The sequence below is a fragment of the Sminthopsis crassicaudata genome, chromosome 2, assembly GCF_048593235.1.
Source record: "Sminthopsis crassicaudata isolate SCR6 chromosome 2, ASM4859323v1, whole genome shotgun sequence".
NCBI lineage: Eukaryota > Metazoa > Chordata > Mammalia > Dasyuromorphia > Dasyuridae > Sminthopsis > Sminthopsis crassicaudata.
This window is the reverse complement of record NC_133618.1, coordinates 624,058,095-624,074,300: the sequence shown is the minus strand read 5'-3', so window position 1 is coordinate 624,074,300 and position 16,206 is coordinate 624,058,095. Positions and strand designations below refer to the sequence as shown.

General features: G+C 42.8%; 1 protein-coding gene across 2 annotated transcripts; it reads left to right on the top strand.

Annotated features, from left to right (window-relative positions):
* Positions 1 to 5,044: 5,044 nt before the first annotated feature.
* PAOX (polyamine oxidase) lies at positions 5,045 to 15,659 on the top strand. 2 transcript variants are annotated; one of them, XR_012487114.1, is made up of 7 exons: positions 5,045 to 5,351; positions 5,833 to 6,319; positions 7,260 to 7,459; positions 9,511 to 9,763; positions 11,652 to 11,764; positions 12,219 to 12,477; positions 15,187 to 15,659. XR_012487114.1 is itself a non-coding variant. In XM_074296284.1 (7 exons), the coding sequence occupies exons 1-7, from the start codon at positions 5,168 to 5,170 to the stop codon at positions 15,325 to 15,327; spliced, it is 1,536 nt and encodes a 511-aa protein (XP_074152385.1). In that variant the 5' UTR covers positions 5,045 to 5,167; the 3' UTR covers positions 15,328 to 15,659. The 2 variants fall into 2 exon arrangements, 1 of the variants encoding a protein (XP_074152385.1); XM_074296284.1 differs by having other exon boundaries at positions 12,320 to 12,477.
* The last annotated feature ends 547 nt before the right edge of the window (positions 15,660 to 16,206 follow it).

Below are 16,206 nucleotides of genomic sequence, written 5' to 3'. Positions count from 1 at the left end.
CTTCCTTCCTTCCTTCCTTCCTTCCTTCCTTCCTTCCTTCCTTCCTTCTTCCCTCCCTCCTTTCCTTCCTTCCTTCCTTCCTTCCTTCCTTCCTTCCTTCCTTCCTTCCTTCCTTCCTTCCTTCCTTCCTTCCTTCCTTCTTCCCTCCCTCCTTTCCTTCCTTCCTTCCTTCCTTCCTTCCTTCCTTCCTTCCTTCCTTCCTTCCTTCCTTCCTTCCTTCCTTCCTTCCTTCCTTCCTTCTTCCCTCCCTCCTTTCCTTCCTTCCTTCCTTCCTTCCTTCCTTCCTTCCTTCCTTCCTTCCTTCCTTCCTTCCTTCCTTCCTTCCTTCTTCCCTCCCTCCTTTCCTTCCTTCCTTCCTTCCTTCCTTCCTTCCTTCCTTCCTTCCTTCCTTCCTTCCTTCCTTCCTTCCTTCCTTCCTTCCTTCCTTCCTTCCTTCCTTCCTTCCTTCCTTCTTGTTTTCCCTCCTGCCTTCTCTTCTTCCTTCCCTTCTTTCCCTCCCTCCCTTCTTTCTTCCTTCCTTCCTTTCTTCCTTCCTTCCTTCCTTCCCTCCCTTCCCTCCCTCCCTCCTTTTCCTTCCTTCCTTCCTTCCCTTCTTTTCCTCCCTCCCTTCCTCCCTCCCTCCCTCCTTCCTTCCTTCCTTCCTTCCTTCCTTCCTTCCTTCCTTCCTTCCTTCCTTCCTTCCTTCCTTCCTTCCTTCCTTCCTTCCTTCCTTCCTTCCTTCCTTCCCTCCTTCCTTCCCTCCCCCTCCCTTCCTCCTCCCTCTCCCCTCCCTTCCTCCTCCCTCCCCCTCTTCCTTGCTTCTCTCCCTCCCTCTCTCCTTACCTCCCTCCCTTCCTTCCTTCTTTCCTTTTAAGTTTTCTTCCACAAAATGACAAATATGGAAATGTGTTTTACATGATTGCATGCATACAACCTATAGATGATTCTTACTGCCCTAGGAAGAGGAGAAGAGAGAGGAAAACAGATTTTGGAATTCGAAATTTTAAAATGAATTTTTTTACATGTAATTGGTAAAAAAAAAATAAAATATTATTTAAAAAATATGTGGAAAGCAGGTTTCAATTCCAAGTAATATTACTACTTCCAGTATTCTTTAGGATGAGAGGACAAAACAGATGCTCCTTTAAATAACTTCTTTAGAAGGACTTTAGTGATAAGAACCTTTATTTTTAATTTAGAAATTTAGAATTTAAATTCTAGAATTTAGAAACAGTGACTATTAGAGAAGCAATGATTGCAGCATAGACAGGCCATGTTTTTGCATGGGTTGTTCTTCTCTGATGATAGTTTCAGGGGTTGAGCTTGAAGAAGAGCTAGTGGTATGGGAAATACTACTATTCCCAGAATTCTTGATTAGTTTCCATCTGTGGCAATTAATATGGGGATGGATGGGAGAGATGATGAGCCAGAGGGATGGTCTGGAAGTAGCCATTGTTCTGTGTTCTGTGGACCTTTGCTCTTCCCAGGACTCTTGGGCAAAAAGGGCTTGGGCTGTTTCCAGGGCCTTAAGATGAATTAGAAAGAGGAAGAGCCTAGGCAGAAAAGTCATATGCCTGGATGTCTATTATTTGCCACTGACCCTCTTTCTGAAAAGAAATGAAACATTTCATAGGATTTAGAACTGGAAAGAACCTGAGGTTATCTAATTTAATGTCCTCATTAAAAAAAATGATGATTCAGGAACATAAAATAATCTGCTTAGAATGGCATAGGAGTTTTTTCTACTACAAATTATTTATCATACTTAAAATAATCTTTCACAGGACTAAGCCCACTTGGGCTATAGGCACATAGCCCAGGGCATATGTAATTAAATTATGTTCTTCAATGATCACAGATTATATTTCCTAATTTTGTATACCAGGTCATAAAGGAAACACGTTGAAAGAATACAGATTAATTAGTAAAAGCCCATCAATAATTTTGAAAAAAAAAAAACCAACAACTGGAAACTAAAAAAAACAGCAACTCAAAGTAATTTCCATTTTACTGTAGGTCAGTAATAGTATCTTTATGCAATATGTAGTTACTTTGCTTATTTGAAAGAATCACAAGTTCCTGAGAAGCTCATAGGTCATGTTAAATAATAAGCTGTTTTTATTGATAAGGAAACTAAGGTGTGTGAAGGTGTGACTCACCCAGTTCAAAAGTATTAATTTTTTGTTGCTCACTCATTTTTAGCTGTGCCTGATTCTTTGTGACCCCATTTGAGGTTTTCTTGGCAAGGATACTTGTGGTGTTTTGCCATTTCCTAGCTCATTTTGAAGATGAGTAAACTGAGGCAAACAGGATTAAGTAACTTGCAAAGAGTCACACAATAAGTGTCTGGGACCAGAAGAACTCAGAAAGTTAGGTCTTCCTTACTGGAGGTACAAGGCTTTATCCACAGATATGGACCAAGTATTAATGTCACCTGCCTCAAAATCTAGCACTTTCTGATGTTCACCAGTATGTTTTGGGCATATATCAATAACTAATAACTAAAGGATATGGAGTGATGTCATTCTTCTTTTTTATGTGTTTTATTTATTTTTTCACTTAACAACTTTGATGAAGATAAGATGGAAAACATTTCACATATCTTAAGGTATATATAAATGATAGCTATTATTTTTTATCTCTAATATATATAAAACACAGTAGGCACTTAAAATTCTGTGTAGGAAGAGAGGAAGGCAGGCTTGGGGGAAAAAACTCCCCCCCCCTTTTTTTTTTTTTCATTTTGAAGAAGCCTATGGAAAAGTTTTTTTTGGTTTAGTTTTGGGAAAATGCAGGCAAGGAGACTCTTGAGGGTCTTTTATGTACTTTGCCCTGATTCAAAGAGGGATCACATAATCTAGGTTTTCTAATCTCTGCTCAATTATAAATTTTACAATTCTGGACAAGTCTGAACTATCTAGGTTAGGATACCATCTAAATTACTTTATTGGCTAGGTGACCTTGGACAAATTGTTCTCTCTTTGAGCCTAGATTTCCTTGCCTGCAAAGGAGGATTGAGGGGGTAGTTAGTTTCTTAAGTTTCCTTCTAGCTTATTTCTATGCATCTTGTATCATAAGGTCTTTATGACACCTCCCAGCTCTAAATCAATGATCTGAAGCCAGTGCCCTTAAAATTTAAAACAAAAAGAAAATGAAACCTTTGGAACTTACAAGAATAATCAAGGTAAACTATTTGTAGGACTTTTCAAAGAGAAAGAATTTGCAATGGATAGAATTGAGCGCCTGGAGTCCAAGACTTGAGTTCAACTCCAACCTCAGATACTCAGACCCTGAGCCAGTCCCTTATCTGTGCCTCAGTTTCCTCATCTGTAAAATGAGCTGGAGAAGAAAATGGCAAATCATTCTAATAGCTTTGCCCAGAAAATCCCAGATGGGATCAAATAGAGTTGGACATGACTGAACAACAACTGGGATTAACAGGTTGAGAATCTTCATTCAGGTAGAAGGGCCTCAGGCACATTTTGTCTGGAGCATGATTGTACATGAATATTCTAAACACATGATTTTCCCTAAGTTCTCCAGTTAGGCACACGACCGCTCTGTGGATGATCTTGGAGAGTTGCTATGATATAGATAAGAAAACCCTCACTCTTTGGCCAACTCGGCCAAGAGTCTTTGCTACTTTAGCTAGGTCGGTCCTGACACAACATTCTAAAAGCTCTGCTCCAGGTGCTGTCCTTTGGTCTGCCCGGGGCTTCTAGAGCTGGTGAGCTGGTTTGGTCTTTCAGAGAAGCCCAGGATCACTTTTTAGCCGCTAAAGGGCTCCAAGGAGCACCAGTTCTAGTGGACATCAGCAGGAACACAGAAATTAGCAGAGCCATATTGCCCGTCCTCGAAATCTAGCACTCACCTATGTGTTCACCTATGTGTTTTGGGTGAGGGTTAGGAAGCACAAACTGAGAAGGAGACAATGCAGAATAAGCTTTATTCGAGTTCTTTTCTTCTTGGAGGGAGGGGGAAGCTCTGTATGATTAAGCGCCTTCCCCCCGACCCCGGGTGCATCCAGAGATCCCTGCCCCACCCCCATCCCCCTTAGCATCCCGAAGACCTCCGCCTGTCCAGGCAGCCTCAGAGGCTCAGTCCAGCCTTATTGCTGTTTGGTGTGGCTGATTCCTAGACAGGGACTGGGGAACGAGGCTCGGCGGGAGGGTTTCTGGGGCATGCCGAGGGACTGATGAGAGCCAGGGCTCCAGCAGTCGGGACTGGGGCGGGGCGGGGCGGAGCTGCAACCCCCACCGGGGCACGGGGACGGACCCGGAGGAGCCTGCTGTCACACAAGTGGGAGGACGGCATGGTGACTGACCACACAAGGATCAAATTGCAGAGGCAGAGAGCAGACCGCGCCCGAGTCTGGGGTGTGGGTTAGAACTGGGGCGGAGAAGGAGCCAAAGAGCGCGGGCGTGGAGGGAGACCCGGGCGGGAGCGGGACCCAGGAGGGAGGGGACAGGCCCTGGACCGGGCAGGAGGGGGCAGTGCCCAGGTTAAGTTTGGGAGAAGCAGGAAAGGAGTTTAGGAGCCGAGCCCGCATCGGATGTGGAGGGGGAGGATTTGGAGGTCAGAAGAGTGTCTGGACGGTAGGGCGCCGGGAAAGACCCGGACCGTGGAAAGGATAAAATGGAGACTCGGTGGAGAGGGAAATGGCAAAGCCCTCCACGGTCTGCCAGGAAAAACCCGCGGACGCGTGGAGTGGGACTCGTAGAGTGGGCCACGTCCGAAAGCCTCCACAACTGGAGTTGGAGGAGCGCGAGAAGGGGCGGAGCCAGAATGTGGAGGCGGGGAAGGGAGGAGTTAGAGCGGGGCCTGGAGGGGAGGGGGATTTATTAAGGAGGCCGGAGGTGGGGCCAGGATTGGAGGAAGGGAAGTGATTAGAGCGGAGGCCGGAGGGCAAGCCCCTATTGGAGGAGGGGCAGAGTGAGAACTGAGCTCTGACTTGCTGGGCCGAAGCGGAAGGGGGCGGGGTCAGGACGAAGGCGGAGCCGGACTCCAGCAGGGGCGGGATCGGGGAGCGTGGGCGGGAAGGGGCAGGGTTTTGTCGCCTCCGGACTGAAGCGGAGGCGGGGTTAGGCGCTTAGTGTCCCAGACCAGAGGCAAGCTGCAGTCGGGCGGATCTCCGCGGCTCCGCTCCCCGGGAGCGGAGCGCAGGCGAGCCGGCAGACTGGCCAGGGGCATGGAGAAGTGCGGCGGCAAGGATAGGCCCGCCTTGGCGAACCACCTCGTGGTGGTAGTCGGCGGCGGTATAGCGGGGCTCGGGGCGGCGCAGCGGCTCTGTCGGCACCCGGGCTTCCGGAATCTGCGGCTCCTGGAGGCCACTGACCGCTGCGGGGGCCGCATCCGCTCGCAGTCCGCCTTCGGTAACATACGCCCCCGCCCCAGAGACCCTTTCCCTAGGCCGGTGAGAGCCCCGCCCGCCGCTTCTGATAGAAACCAGGAGCTGACCGGAGCTCCTCGGGATGGGGGTGAAGGACCACTACCCCCTGACCCTGGTCATCAGAAGAGGTCACAGGAGAAGGCACCTTAGGGGTCATCTAGAGCATCCCTCTGACAGCACGGTGACAGTGGGGCCCACGGCCTCGATTTAGAGCTGGGAAGGACACTGGGAACCCCGGAGTCCAGCGCTACTTACAGAGGAGGAAACTGAGGCCTAGCGGGCAGTGCCCTGCCCGGCATCCCTGGGGGGGGGGGGTGTAGCATTGCCGAGAGTGGGAAGGGCACGGGGCAGCAGCGGTGGGCTAGAGAGCGCACGGAGAAGGAAGGTCAAGTTCAGCAGGGAGGGGGAGGCAGGAAATCGCTCCCGACATGACCTTTGTCCCCACTTTCCTTCCACTCCCTCAGGTGGCGTGGTTGAGATCGGGGCACACTGGATCCACGGGCCCTCCAAGAACAACCCCGTCTTCCAGCTGGCTTTAGAGTATGGCCTGCTGGGGGAGAAAGAGATGTCGGAGGAAAATCAGCTGATTGAGGTTGGGGGCCACCCTGGGCTGCCCTCTCTGTCCCTCTCCAGCTCTGGCAAAAGTGTGAACCTCAAGCTGGTAGAAGACATGTCTAATCTGTTTTATACTCTGTTAGACCAAACTCGAGAGTTCCTCCACGTGGCAGAGACCCCCGTGCCCAGCGTGGGCGAGTACCTGAAGAAGGAGATTTCTCGGCACATGTTTGATTGGACAGAGGATGAAGCAACCAAGCAGCTAAAACTGTCCGTCCTGAAAACCTTCTTCAACCTAGAGTGCTGTGTGAGTGGGAGCCACAGTATGGATCTGGTTGCCCTTGGATCCTTTGGGGAATACGCCAACCTGCCAGGGCTGGATTGTACCTTTTCTGAGTAAGTAGAGTCCATATCCTAAGTGCACCCAAACTTTGGCCTGAAGAATTCCTTTGAAGCAGTGGAGGATACCCCGGGACTCATATTTGTTAGAATGAACAGCTTGATTCTGGTTTTTCTGGAAGAAATGTTCAAAATTCCTGGGGGAGGCAGGATAGGGGTGAGAGAAGTGTAAGAGGATTTAAAATGAGTCACTTTTCCATTTTTCTGTCCTGAGCATTGCTCTCTCTCTCCATGCCTTCCCACCTCTGTTTGCCCAAAGCAGCTCCCCCCCCCCCTTTGCCAGTCATTTAGATAAAAGGGAAAAAACATATACGTTTGCTAATCTCAAGAAAAAGTCATTGAATTCTCCTCCAGACTGAGCCCATTTTGGAGAAGGACCAATATTTTACTTTTTACCTGACTTCTCCTGTCATCTCTGTGTGAAACTCCCAGGAATAAAGATGGTAGATCTGGTATAGACCTCAGAAATTAGACCCAGAAGTTGGTGTTTCTTTCTTGCTAAAACAGCTTCTGCCTCAGAAGATTTTTTTTTTTTTTTGAGAATTGGAACAATTTCTTTGTTGATGCTTCTTTTATAATACATTCATTTTTGAACACAGCCTTTCATCTTCCCTTGTCTGACAAGCCTTTTCTTGTAACATTTAAAAAAAAAAAATAAAAGAAAGAAGCAATTTAGTACAACCTACTAATTGATGACTCAACTTTGTCTGACAGTATGTATGTATATATGTATATATTATATACATACATATGATATTTCCACCCAGAATTCCCTACCCTGCAATGAAGAGAGGAAGGTGCATTTGCTCAACTCTTCCAGAACTAAGCTTCGTTATTACAATGACATAGTTTTGCTTTTTGGGGACAATTTTAAAAATGAGCTTCAGCTGTCTGGTTCTTCTGAAAAAAATTCTGACTTGTATCCTAACTCTCCTAGGGGGTATGATGGTCTTACAAACTGCATGATGACTTCTTTGCCGAAAAATGTTATACTGTTTAACAAACCAGTGAAGACCATTCACTGGAATAACTCCTACAAACATGAAAATTTTCCAGGAGAGACCTTTCCAGTACTACTAGAATGTGAAGATGGAGAGAATTTCCCAGCTAATCATGTTATAATCACTATACCTTTAGGTAAACATTTTTGTCTTCTTTTCTTGCTGCATTTTTAATCCCTCATCTAACAGCTGTAGCCTCTTTTGTCTAGCCTTATCATAAAGCTGTAGCTTTTATCTTATTTCATTTTTACTGTTAAGTTAATATGCAAATTTAAATTTTAACAAATCAATCATATTTTTACAAACTCTTACAGTTTTATAGTGTTCTCCAAAAAAAAAAAAAAAAAAAAACCAACAACAACCAAAAAAAAAAAACCCTGTGGACTAGATATTGTGCCTATATCAGAAAGAAGGAAGCTGAGGCTTAAATTAAGTACCTTGCTCAGGATCAACAGCCAATAAGTGACAGAACTTAGATTGAAATCATAGTCTTCTGACTTCAAATCTGGTGCTTTAAAAAAAAAATCCATTTATGATTCCTTCTTCTTTTAGTCATATTCAACTCTTGACCCCATTTGGGGTTTTCTTGGCAGAGATACTTTCCATTTCCTTCCCTCATCTATAAAATAGGGGGCATACTCAGACCCCTGGAATCCCTTCGGCTCTAATCCACAAAACCTCCCAAACTGTGAATATCAGGCTTTGAAGAATTCATGACACTGTGTAGCCGCAGCTTTCCCCAGCAAGAAACCTACTTGGCTACAGTTTCAATGATGGAGAATCATCATAGAATGGCAGGGATTCCGGGCCTCCACTGGGATCCTGGCCCTGTATGTATCCATTTGGAAGTTATCCAGCCAAAGAAAACAACTCTTTTCTTTTTTTCAAGGAACACCCAATTCAGCTATTTGAAAACTGCTGTCCTGTCCCTACAAAGTTTTCTCTCATTCCTGCCTATTGGTAGCTAAGTGGATAGAGTACTGAGCCTGGAATGCAGAAGACATGAATTCAAATGCTACTTCAGACACATATTAGCAGAGCGATCCTGGGCAGGTCATTTAATCTCCGTGTGCCTCAGTTTGCTCATTTGTAAAATGGGGATTATAATTGTCTTAACCTTCCAGGGCTGTCATGAAAATTAAATGAGTTAAATTTGTAAAGTGCTTGGCACATAGTAGACACTTAATAAATACTTGTTTTCTTCTATTCTGTCAAAGGATAGTATTATATAAATATCAGCATCATTAGAAAGAACACTTTAAGGTTTGCAAAGTGTTTTGCTTAATTACTTAATTTGCTTTAAAACAACCTTGTAAGTACTCCAGGTGTTATAATGGCCATATTACAGTTGAGGAAACTGAGACTCGATTAAATTAATTTGTCTATGTATGCAAAGGAGGTTGTCTTGGAATCTGGGTCTCTTCTGATTGTAATGCTGTTTCTTATTGCTTTCCTTCATAGAGCCTTAGGAATGCCCCTTGGGGGAATCTGTACTAATTCCCCATTTGACAGATGAACAAATAAACCCTAAGCAGTTTCAATAACTTAGGCAAGGTCCCATAGTTAATATGTAGTAAAATGGGAGTAATTAGAAATCACTTTTTTATTAAGTTAAATTCTTGGACTCAGCAGTCTTAGTTGGCATCCTCAGATTTTCCCATTATGTAGGGTCTTGGATTTTTGTGGAACTGAGATAATCTTAACACTCTGTGTGTGATCTCAGAAGACTTCCTTGTAGCCCAATTTATTGACAAAACAGAATCCTTGCATGTTCTTAGTGACATTATACATTAAACAGTAGCATTAAAGTGAATAAGCTTTATTTCAGAAGGCTCCAGGGTAGGGGGACTGGGGAGAGGACAGAGGGAGATATTTCTTGTTTTTGGAAATCTAATTTCCTGAGATCCCATAAGATTTCAGTAGTCATTTCAAGTTCTTTGATAGTAACTACTTCCATGTAACCTAGTTCTCCAGGTTGGCATTCTAGCAGCTCCTTCTCTTTTCTGCTAGACTACTCTGCCTGAAAACATTAGCTTAGTGAGAATTAACCTAATCATTGGGATTCAAAGATGTAATGTTTTTGTGCCCTTCCTTAATTATTGATTCATTCCATCTACTTTCATCTTGACTTCAAACTCAGGTTTTGATCAGTAATTGCCCAGATAGCTCTGATTTGATTTATTTCAGGTGTTCTCAAAGAGCAAATGGATATCTTATTCAACCCACCACTTCCTAGTAGGAAAACAGAAGTGATCAGCAGCATGGGCTTTGGAACCAACAATAAAATATTCCTGGAGTTTGAAGAACCTTTCTGGGAAGCAGACTGCCAGCAAATCCAGGTGGTGTGGGAGGACGCATCACCCTTTGTGGATTTTGAAGATGAGCTGAAGGACATATGGTTCAAAAAGCTCATTGGATTTTTAGTCCTGCCTCCCTTGGAGTATGTATTGTTTTTTTTTTTTTTTTTTTTTTTTTTGCTTGTTTGTTTTGAGACATTCCTCAATCACAAGTGGGTTGTGATGTAGAAAATGCCAACCATGTTCCTGGCAATTCGGGGAGTTAGCATTGGAGGGGAAGTTTAAGTTACTAGAGTGACATAAGCAATTTAATCTCATGTAACTTCTTTACAGGTTCAGAGCCCATCAAGAAGGGAAATATGTCTATGTGATTCAGATATATCACATTGTAGATTGCTACACAAAAGACTGGACAGCTTTGAGTATTGGGGTGTAGGTAATATGTAAGGTTTGAGAACATCTGTAATCTGCAGATATTACCCACAAGGACTTTGTAGCCTTGTTATGCAGCAAGATTGGAACACAGTGTAGTGAAAAAGAGTGAGGGATTCAGAATCATGGGTGGTGTTTTTGTGCTTCATTTATTTCAGTTGGGTTTCACTATGACCCCATTTAGGGTTTTCATGGCAGGGATACTAGAGTGGTTTCCTTCTCCAGCAATTTTATAGATGAGGAAATCAAGCAAGCAGATGACTTGCCCAGGGTCACATAGCTAGTAAGTGTCTGAGGCTAGATTTGAGCTCATGGGCATGAGCCTTCCAAACTCCTGGCCCAGCTTGGATTCATCACCTAGCTGCCCTAGTCTTTGGTTTCCCAAGCACTATGGTGCCATGCAGCTGCCCTAGAAGTCTGGGTCTTGGGTTCAAACCAACTTCTATTGATTACTACTTTGGCAAACCACTAGACTCCCACTTATTTATCTACAAAATGACGGTATTTCATTTGATGACCTGGAATGTCTCTGCTAAATGCACAGGACAAAAGATAATAAACAAGATGGCATTCATCAGGGTAATGAGATAGCAATGCTTAGTCACATGTTACAGTTTGACCTAGGCAGCATTATATGGGAAAGATAAGGAAAAAGTTCTGGGGTTGGAGGCTGGAAGGCATGATATGAATCTTATATCTTAACATTTATTTGCCCCTTCTCTGTACTTTAGGAAATTCCCAAGGACTGGTGTACTAAGTCACAGATAGGTTGTGATGACCTCTTTTGAGGAGCCAAAATGTGTGTGTGTGTGTGTGTGTGTGTGTGTGTGTGTGTGTGTGTGTGTGTGTGTGTGTGTGTGTACAAGGATCTGTCGTTTTGTGGTGTGGAGACTCTCTACCAACTCACCAGAGAAGATAACCCATCCAGGATTGAGTAGATCAGTCCTTGAGGGCTATTTGAGGCCAGAGATTCTGAGATGTTTGTTGGGGTTCACAAAGCTAATAAGTGTCGAGAAATTGAATTCCAGGCTCCACACCAAGCAGCTCCAAGACACTGTCTTTGTACCATGTAAAATATCTATATTTATGTATATGTGCAAATATATATGTATATATGGATGTATGGATGTGTGCGTGTGGTAAGGAGAATTCAGAGATTAATAAGAATAACTTAGAGATTATAAGAACTGTTAATGGGTCAGATAAAAAGAGAACTAAATTAGTATAGTATGGTCAAGAGAGAAAAATGTTATCCTATTATAGAAAAAGAGACAAAGAGCAAAGGAAACAATATGAGGAAATATAGACTGAACAGGGTCCTTTGATTATTAAATTATTAAATCAACAGGGGAGAGTTTCTCAGCTTCCTTCCTTAAATTTTGTTAAAGGAGCTGTACAAAGCTTTCCTGCCCATCACACAGCATTCCTATTCCCAATTCCAGCCATAGTGTTCCTAGTGTCCTTCATGACAGGAGATCAGGAGGCCAGGGAGTTCTGTGATTTGCCTGTCTCTTACTTAGCCAAACTACTTCCCGTCCAGTGAAAGAGCCTCTTTTTTTTTTTTTTTATTTTTTTTTTATTTTTTTTTTTTCTGTGCAGATCCACATATGTTCTCTGTGGGTTCATTGCTGGACTTGAATCAGAATTTATGGAAACCCTTTCTGATGAGGAAGTGCTTTCATCTCTAACTCAAGTCTTAAGGAGAGTAACAGGTATGCTTTCCTTATAAGGGACCTGGATTGTATTTGCTTTGAACTGACAACTGACTTCTAAGCCCAGTGTTTCCGAATATTCTAGGGATAGATTTGATCTGTGTATTCCAAAGGGAGGTTCCTCCTTAGATAAATACTGATTAAAATTGCTTGTCTCAGGTTGTAGATCCAGTCTTGCTTAGTCTTTCCATTGCTGTTAAATCATTAGAGGCAGTTGACCTGACCCAGATTTCACAGATAAACTAAAAAAAGGCAAAATTACCTCTGTCACAAATAGTTGATGGGTCAGAGCCCACTTCCCCTTTTTAATCTGTTACTGGCTGGTTAGTCCCAACTGTGACCACTAGATCACATTGCTTTCCTGTTTGTTTTATTTTTAGAATTTAGCAGAGCTAACATGGCAGAAGGAGCCTTTTGCTAATACACTGTATGACATGGTTTTCTTCCCTGTTAGTGTCTTTCATTTTGGAAAATGCCCAGTCTTTAAAATGAAAAGCAAATTGCAAACATACGGGAGGGAGTGCTGTGTTAACCTGCTGCATCTCTGGGGTTCAGGAAATCCACAGCTCCCCGGGCCTAGGAGTGTGCTCAGATCCAGATGGCACAGTGCCCCCTACACCAGAGGCTCTTACAGCTATGTTGCAGTTGGCAGCTCTGGAGAAGACATTGATACACTTGCCCAACCCCTTCCTACAGACTCCTCAAGCCCCCAGGTAAATAATTTTTCCTTCTTGGACAATGAACTCTAATATCTTTTTTGACATCCAGTCAATCTTTTTAAAAATGTTTTCTTGATTCTTTAAAAGCAGCATTTCTGGTACTTTCCAATACTTTGCAGTGACATCCTCACCAATGGCCTGTCACCTCTTTTTGCCAAAGAGCTATAGTTAAGCAAAACAAACCAATACATTGGTCATGTCTGATACTGTATGTTGATAATTTCTAATCGCTCAACTTAGGAGGAATACTTTTAGATTAAAAAAAAAAATCTTGGGACCTAAAAACAAGCAGTATAAGAAGGCTAGTACTCTGCATCTGGGCATCCTTTGGAGAAGTCAACTGAATTTTATTTTTTAATTTAGAATCCATAGGCAGTGATTAGTTATAGCATTTCTCCTTGTATAGATGTAGGGATGGTAGGTGGCCTCTCTCATGCAGATGAATGAAGCTGGACAGGTTTTGTACCCAGAAACGCATGACCCTACACCGTCAGCTTGTTGGGAGAAGAACATACAGAAATGTGTTCTTGATGTTTCAAACTAGAATGCAGAAGGTATTTCTCAATAGGAGCAATCTGATAATCAAAGGATCATAGATTTGGAGCAGGAAAGGACCATACAAGGTCAAATGCTGTTAATCTTATTTTGCAGATGAAGAAGCTGAACCAAAAGCTTAAGGAGTCTGGGGCAGGTATACAAGGTCAGAAATGGCAGAGAAGGATTTGGATTTAGAATCTTTGACTCCAAATCTATTTCTTTCCTTTGGACCAGACCCAGAGACTGATGGGTAGGAAAGGGTGGTGGGAATGAAATTGTGTTCTTAGGTTTTTCTTTCCTAAGAATCTGATAATCATTTATAACACTTTTAAAAATTCATTCAACAAATATAAAGTTATCATTATGTGCAAAAAATACTATGACAGATCCTGGAGGTACAAAGTTGTTTTTTTTTTTTTTTTTTTTTTTTTTTTTTTTTTTTTTAAGTAGTATAAACTGTGTCTCAACGAGCTTTCTCCTTAGGGTGAGGGTATATGTGGCAGAAGGCAGACAAGTACAACCTCTACACCATTAAGTCCAATACAAGGGAGGATATATTGGGGGTAAAGGAGAGATCCTATCAAAGGGCTCTAGGGAAATATGTAGTATAGAGAGAGAGAAAAGTTTGGTAGGAAGATAGGGGGAGGGCCTCATGGAGGAGGTGGTATTTGAACTATACCTGAGAAGAAAAGGAGTAGAATTCTGAAAGGTAGAGACAAGGGGAGAGGCATTCTAAGCAGGGGGATGGCTTGAGGTAAAGATGTGGAGGTAGGAGGTGCCATGTCACTTGGAGAGTGCATGGCTAGGAGCACCATTGGGTGCCCACTCATATTGTCAGGTTGGGTCCCCTCAGGATTTTAGGGGTCGTTTTCTAGTAGCACTATCCTCCTGAGCCCCTATTTGTTTGGTCTTCCTGAGCTCCTATTGATTTTTCCTTATTGCTTATCCAGTTGATATCAATTAGTCAGTCAGGATTCTTAACTCTCTGGGGTATCGACCAAGGCAGTATAATAGGTATAGTGGTTATAAAACATCTCCAAAAGTCTTGGGCCCAGTGTCTCACAGCTGCATGCAGAGGCCAGGGGAAAGTGGTTTGAAAAAAAAAAGAGAAAGGAAAGCAAGCTTGGAAAGCATGTATGACAAAAGGGGTCCTTCACAACCTGGAATGCTCAAGTGTGGCACATGTGTGGCTTTCTGCTAGACCCTGAGGATTAAGGCCTTTGAAGAAGCTGGGAGCTGCTTCCCACCTTTCCTTGACTTGTCCAGTTTGTCTTCTCTCAAATCCTAGCTGGATTCAACTCTCTAGTGACCCAGTCAAACCATGCTTATAGTTCCAGGCACAAGGATCTTCTTTCTCAAAGCACTCTCAACTCACTGCTTTCCTGCTTGAATTCCCTCTAGACCCAGGAAAGTGTCCAAGTCAGATACTCAATCCCAATACATTTTGTTACCTCATTTTATCCAACAATATGAAGTACAACTGTTCATATCTGGTTTCTACACTTGATTCTGTAAATCAAAAAGGTGTTCTCAGCTGATGAGGATATTAAGGAATAGAACATCTTGTTAGTTATGATAATTGGGAGGAGAGTTTTATAGAAGTTTAAATTTTTTTTCTTTGAATTTATATGGGTTTAGTTCAATTCAACAAAAATTAAGCACCAGCCACTGTACTTGGTCCTGAGTACATAGCAAAGCCAAAGATAGTCCCTGGCTTTAAGAAATTTACATTCTTTCAAGGGTCAGGGGCTATAACATATAGACAGAGAAAAATGTGTAAAACAAAATGAGACTTTGGTTTATGACCTTTTAGTTTATTCATGCCATGCCCATTTTGGAGGATTCTAATATTCTTTTGCTTTTAATAATTTGGTTAGCTGCCTTTTCATGCTACCTCAAGAATGCATAGAAAACACTCAGGCCCTAATGGAAAGAACAGAAATATTTGAAAATATTTCTTTATTTCTTCAAGGCATCATCTTTATTAAAGAGGCCCCATGCCAGTATGTAAGTGGAAAAACAAAACAAAATAAAAAACCCTTTCTCTTTAGAGCTGTGATCTCCATGACAATGGTATTAGAAAAAAAAAATCCCCTGAAGGGAGAAAAACAAACCTATCTTCCCAGCCTTTTCCGTTCTCATCTAAGCATTCCATTTGACTTGCAGTTACAGATCCTTTTTGCTGGAGAAGCCACTCATCGGACGTATTACTCTACCACCCATGGTGCTCTGCTGTCTGGATGGAGGGAGGCAGATCGTCTCATCAGCCTGTATGACTTGGAATGCCAGCAGAAATTCAAGCCCTGAGCCCTTCCTTCTTGCTGCAGCTTTACTCTAAATGCCGTTCCTCTCCGATGGCTTAATGATTGTTTAGTTATTAGCCACTGTCTCCTCCAACAAATAATTTTCAATCCAGCTCAGGCTTTCTTTGGGAATGTCCGTCATTCTCCAATTTTTTTTTTTTTTAATTGTTAGTTGGTAATTTTGTTTCTTAAAGCTATTGCTATGCTCAGATTCCCCCTCTCCCCCCAAATGACCATCAGTCCCCTGTCTGAGCAAAAAGGCCTAAGTGTTCCTGGTGATTCTGAATACAGTGTATGATGAGCAGTATTGTACTAAAATAAAGTATTTTAAAAACATGTTTTCATTGATAGTTTCATTATTAGTATGTTGGAGATGACCCTGGGTTTTTAAGCTCTTCCCAGTTCTCCCAAATTGGAAAAGTTTCAAGTATGTTTCAAGGAGGGACAGATTATCTGCTGCCAGAAGACTAGTTTAGGTAACGTGTGTGCATACATGCATAGCACAGACAGTATAAATACACAATATACACACATGTGCATATATTGTAGCATTTTTCAGTTGTGTCTATGACCCCATTTTCTTAGCAGAGACACTGCAGTGCTTTTCCATTTCCTATCCCAGCTCATTTTCTATATGAGGAAACTGAGACAAACAGGGTGAAATGACTTGTCCCTGAGTCACATAGCTAGTGAGTGTGAACTGGATCTGAAATCACAGAAATGAGTTTTCCTGACTCTAGGCCTAGTGTTCCATCCACTGCATCACCTAACTCCACACACACATACACACACATGTACACATACACACATATGTACACATATACACATATGTAAAGTTCTCAGGCTTCTCATTAGCTAACTTCCTTCTGATTATTAGGTAGCC

Coding starts and splice junctions, on each gene's coding strand:
- PAOX (XM_074296284.1), top strand. CDS start 5,168: ATGGAGAAGTGCGGCGGCAAGGATAGGCCCGCCTTGGCGAACCACCTC. Junction 9,764..11,651: donor TTAGTCCTGCCTCCCTTGGA/GTATGTATTGTT, acceptor TTTTCTGTGCAG/ATCCACATATGTTCTCTGTG. Junction 11,765..12,319: donor AGTCTTAAGGAGAGTAACAG/GTATGCTTTCCT, acceptor TCTGGGGTTCAG/GAAATCCACAGCTCCCCGGG.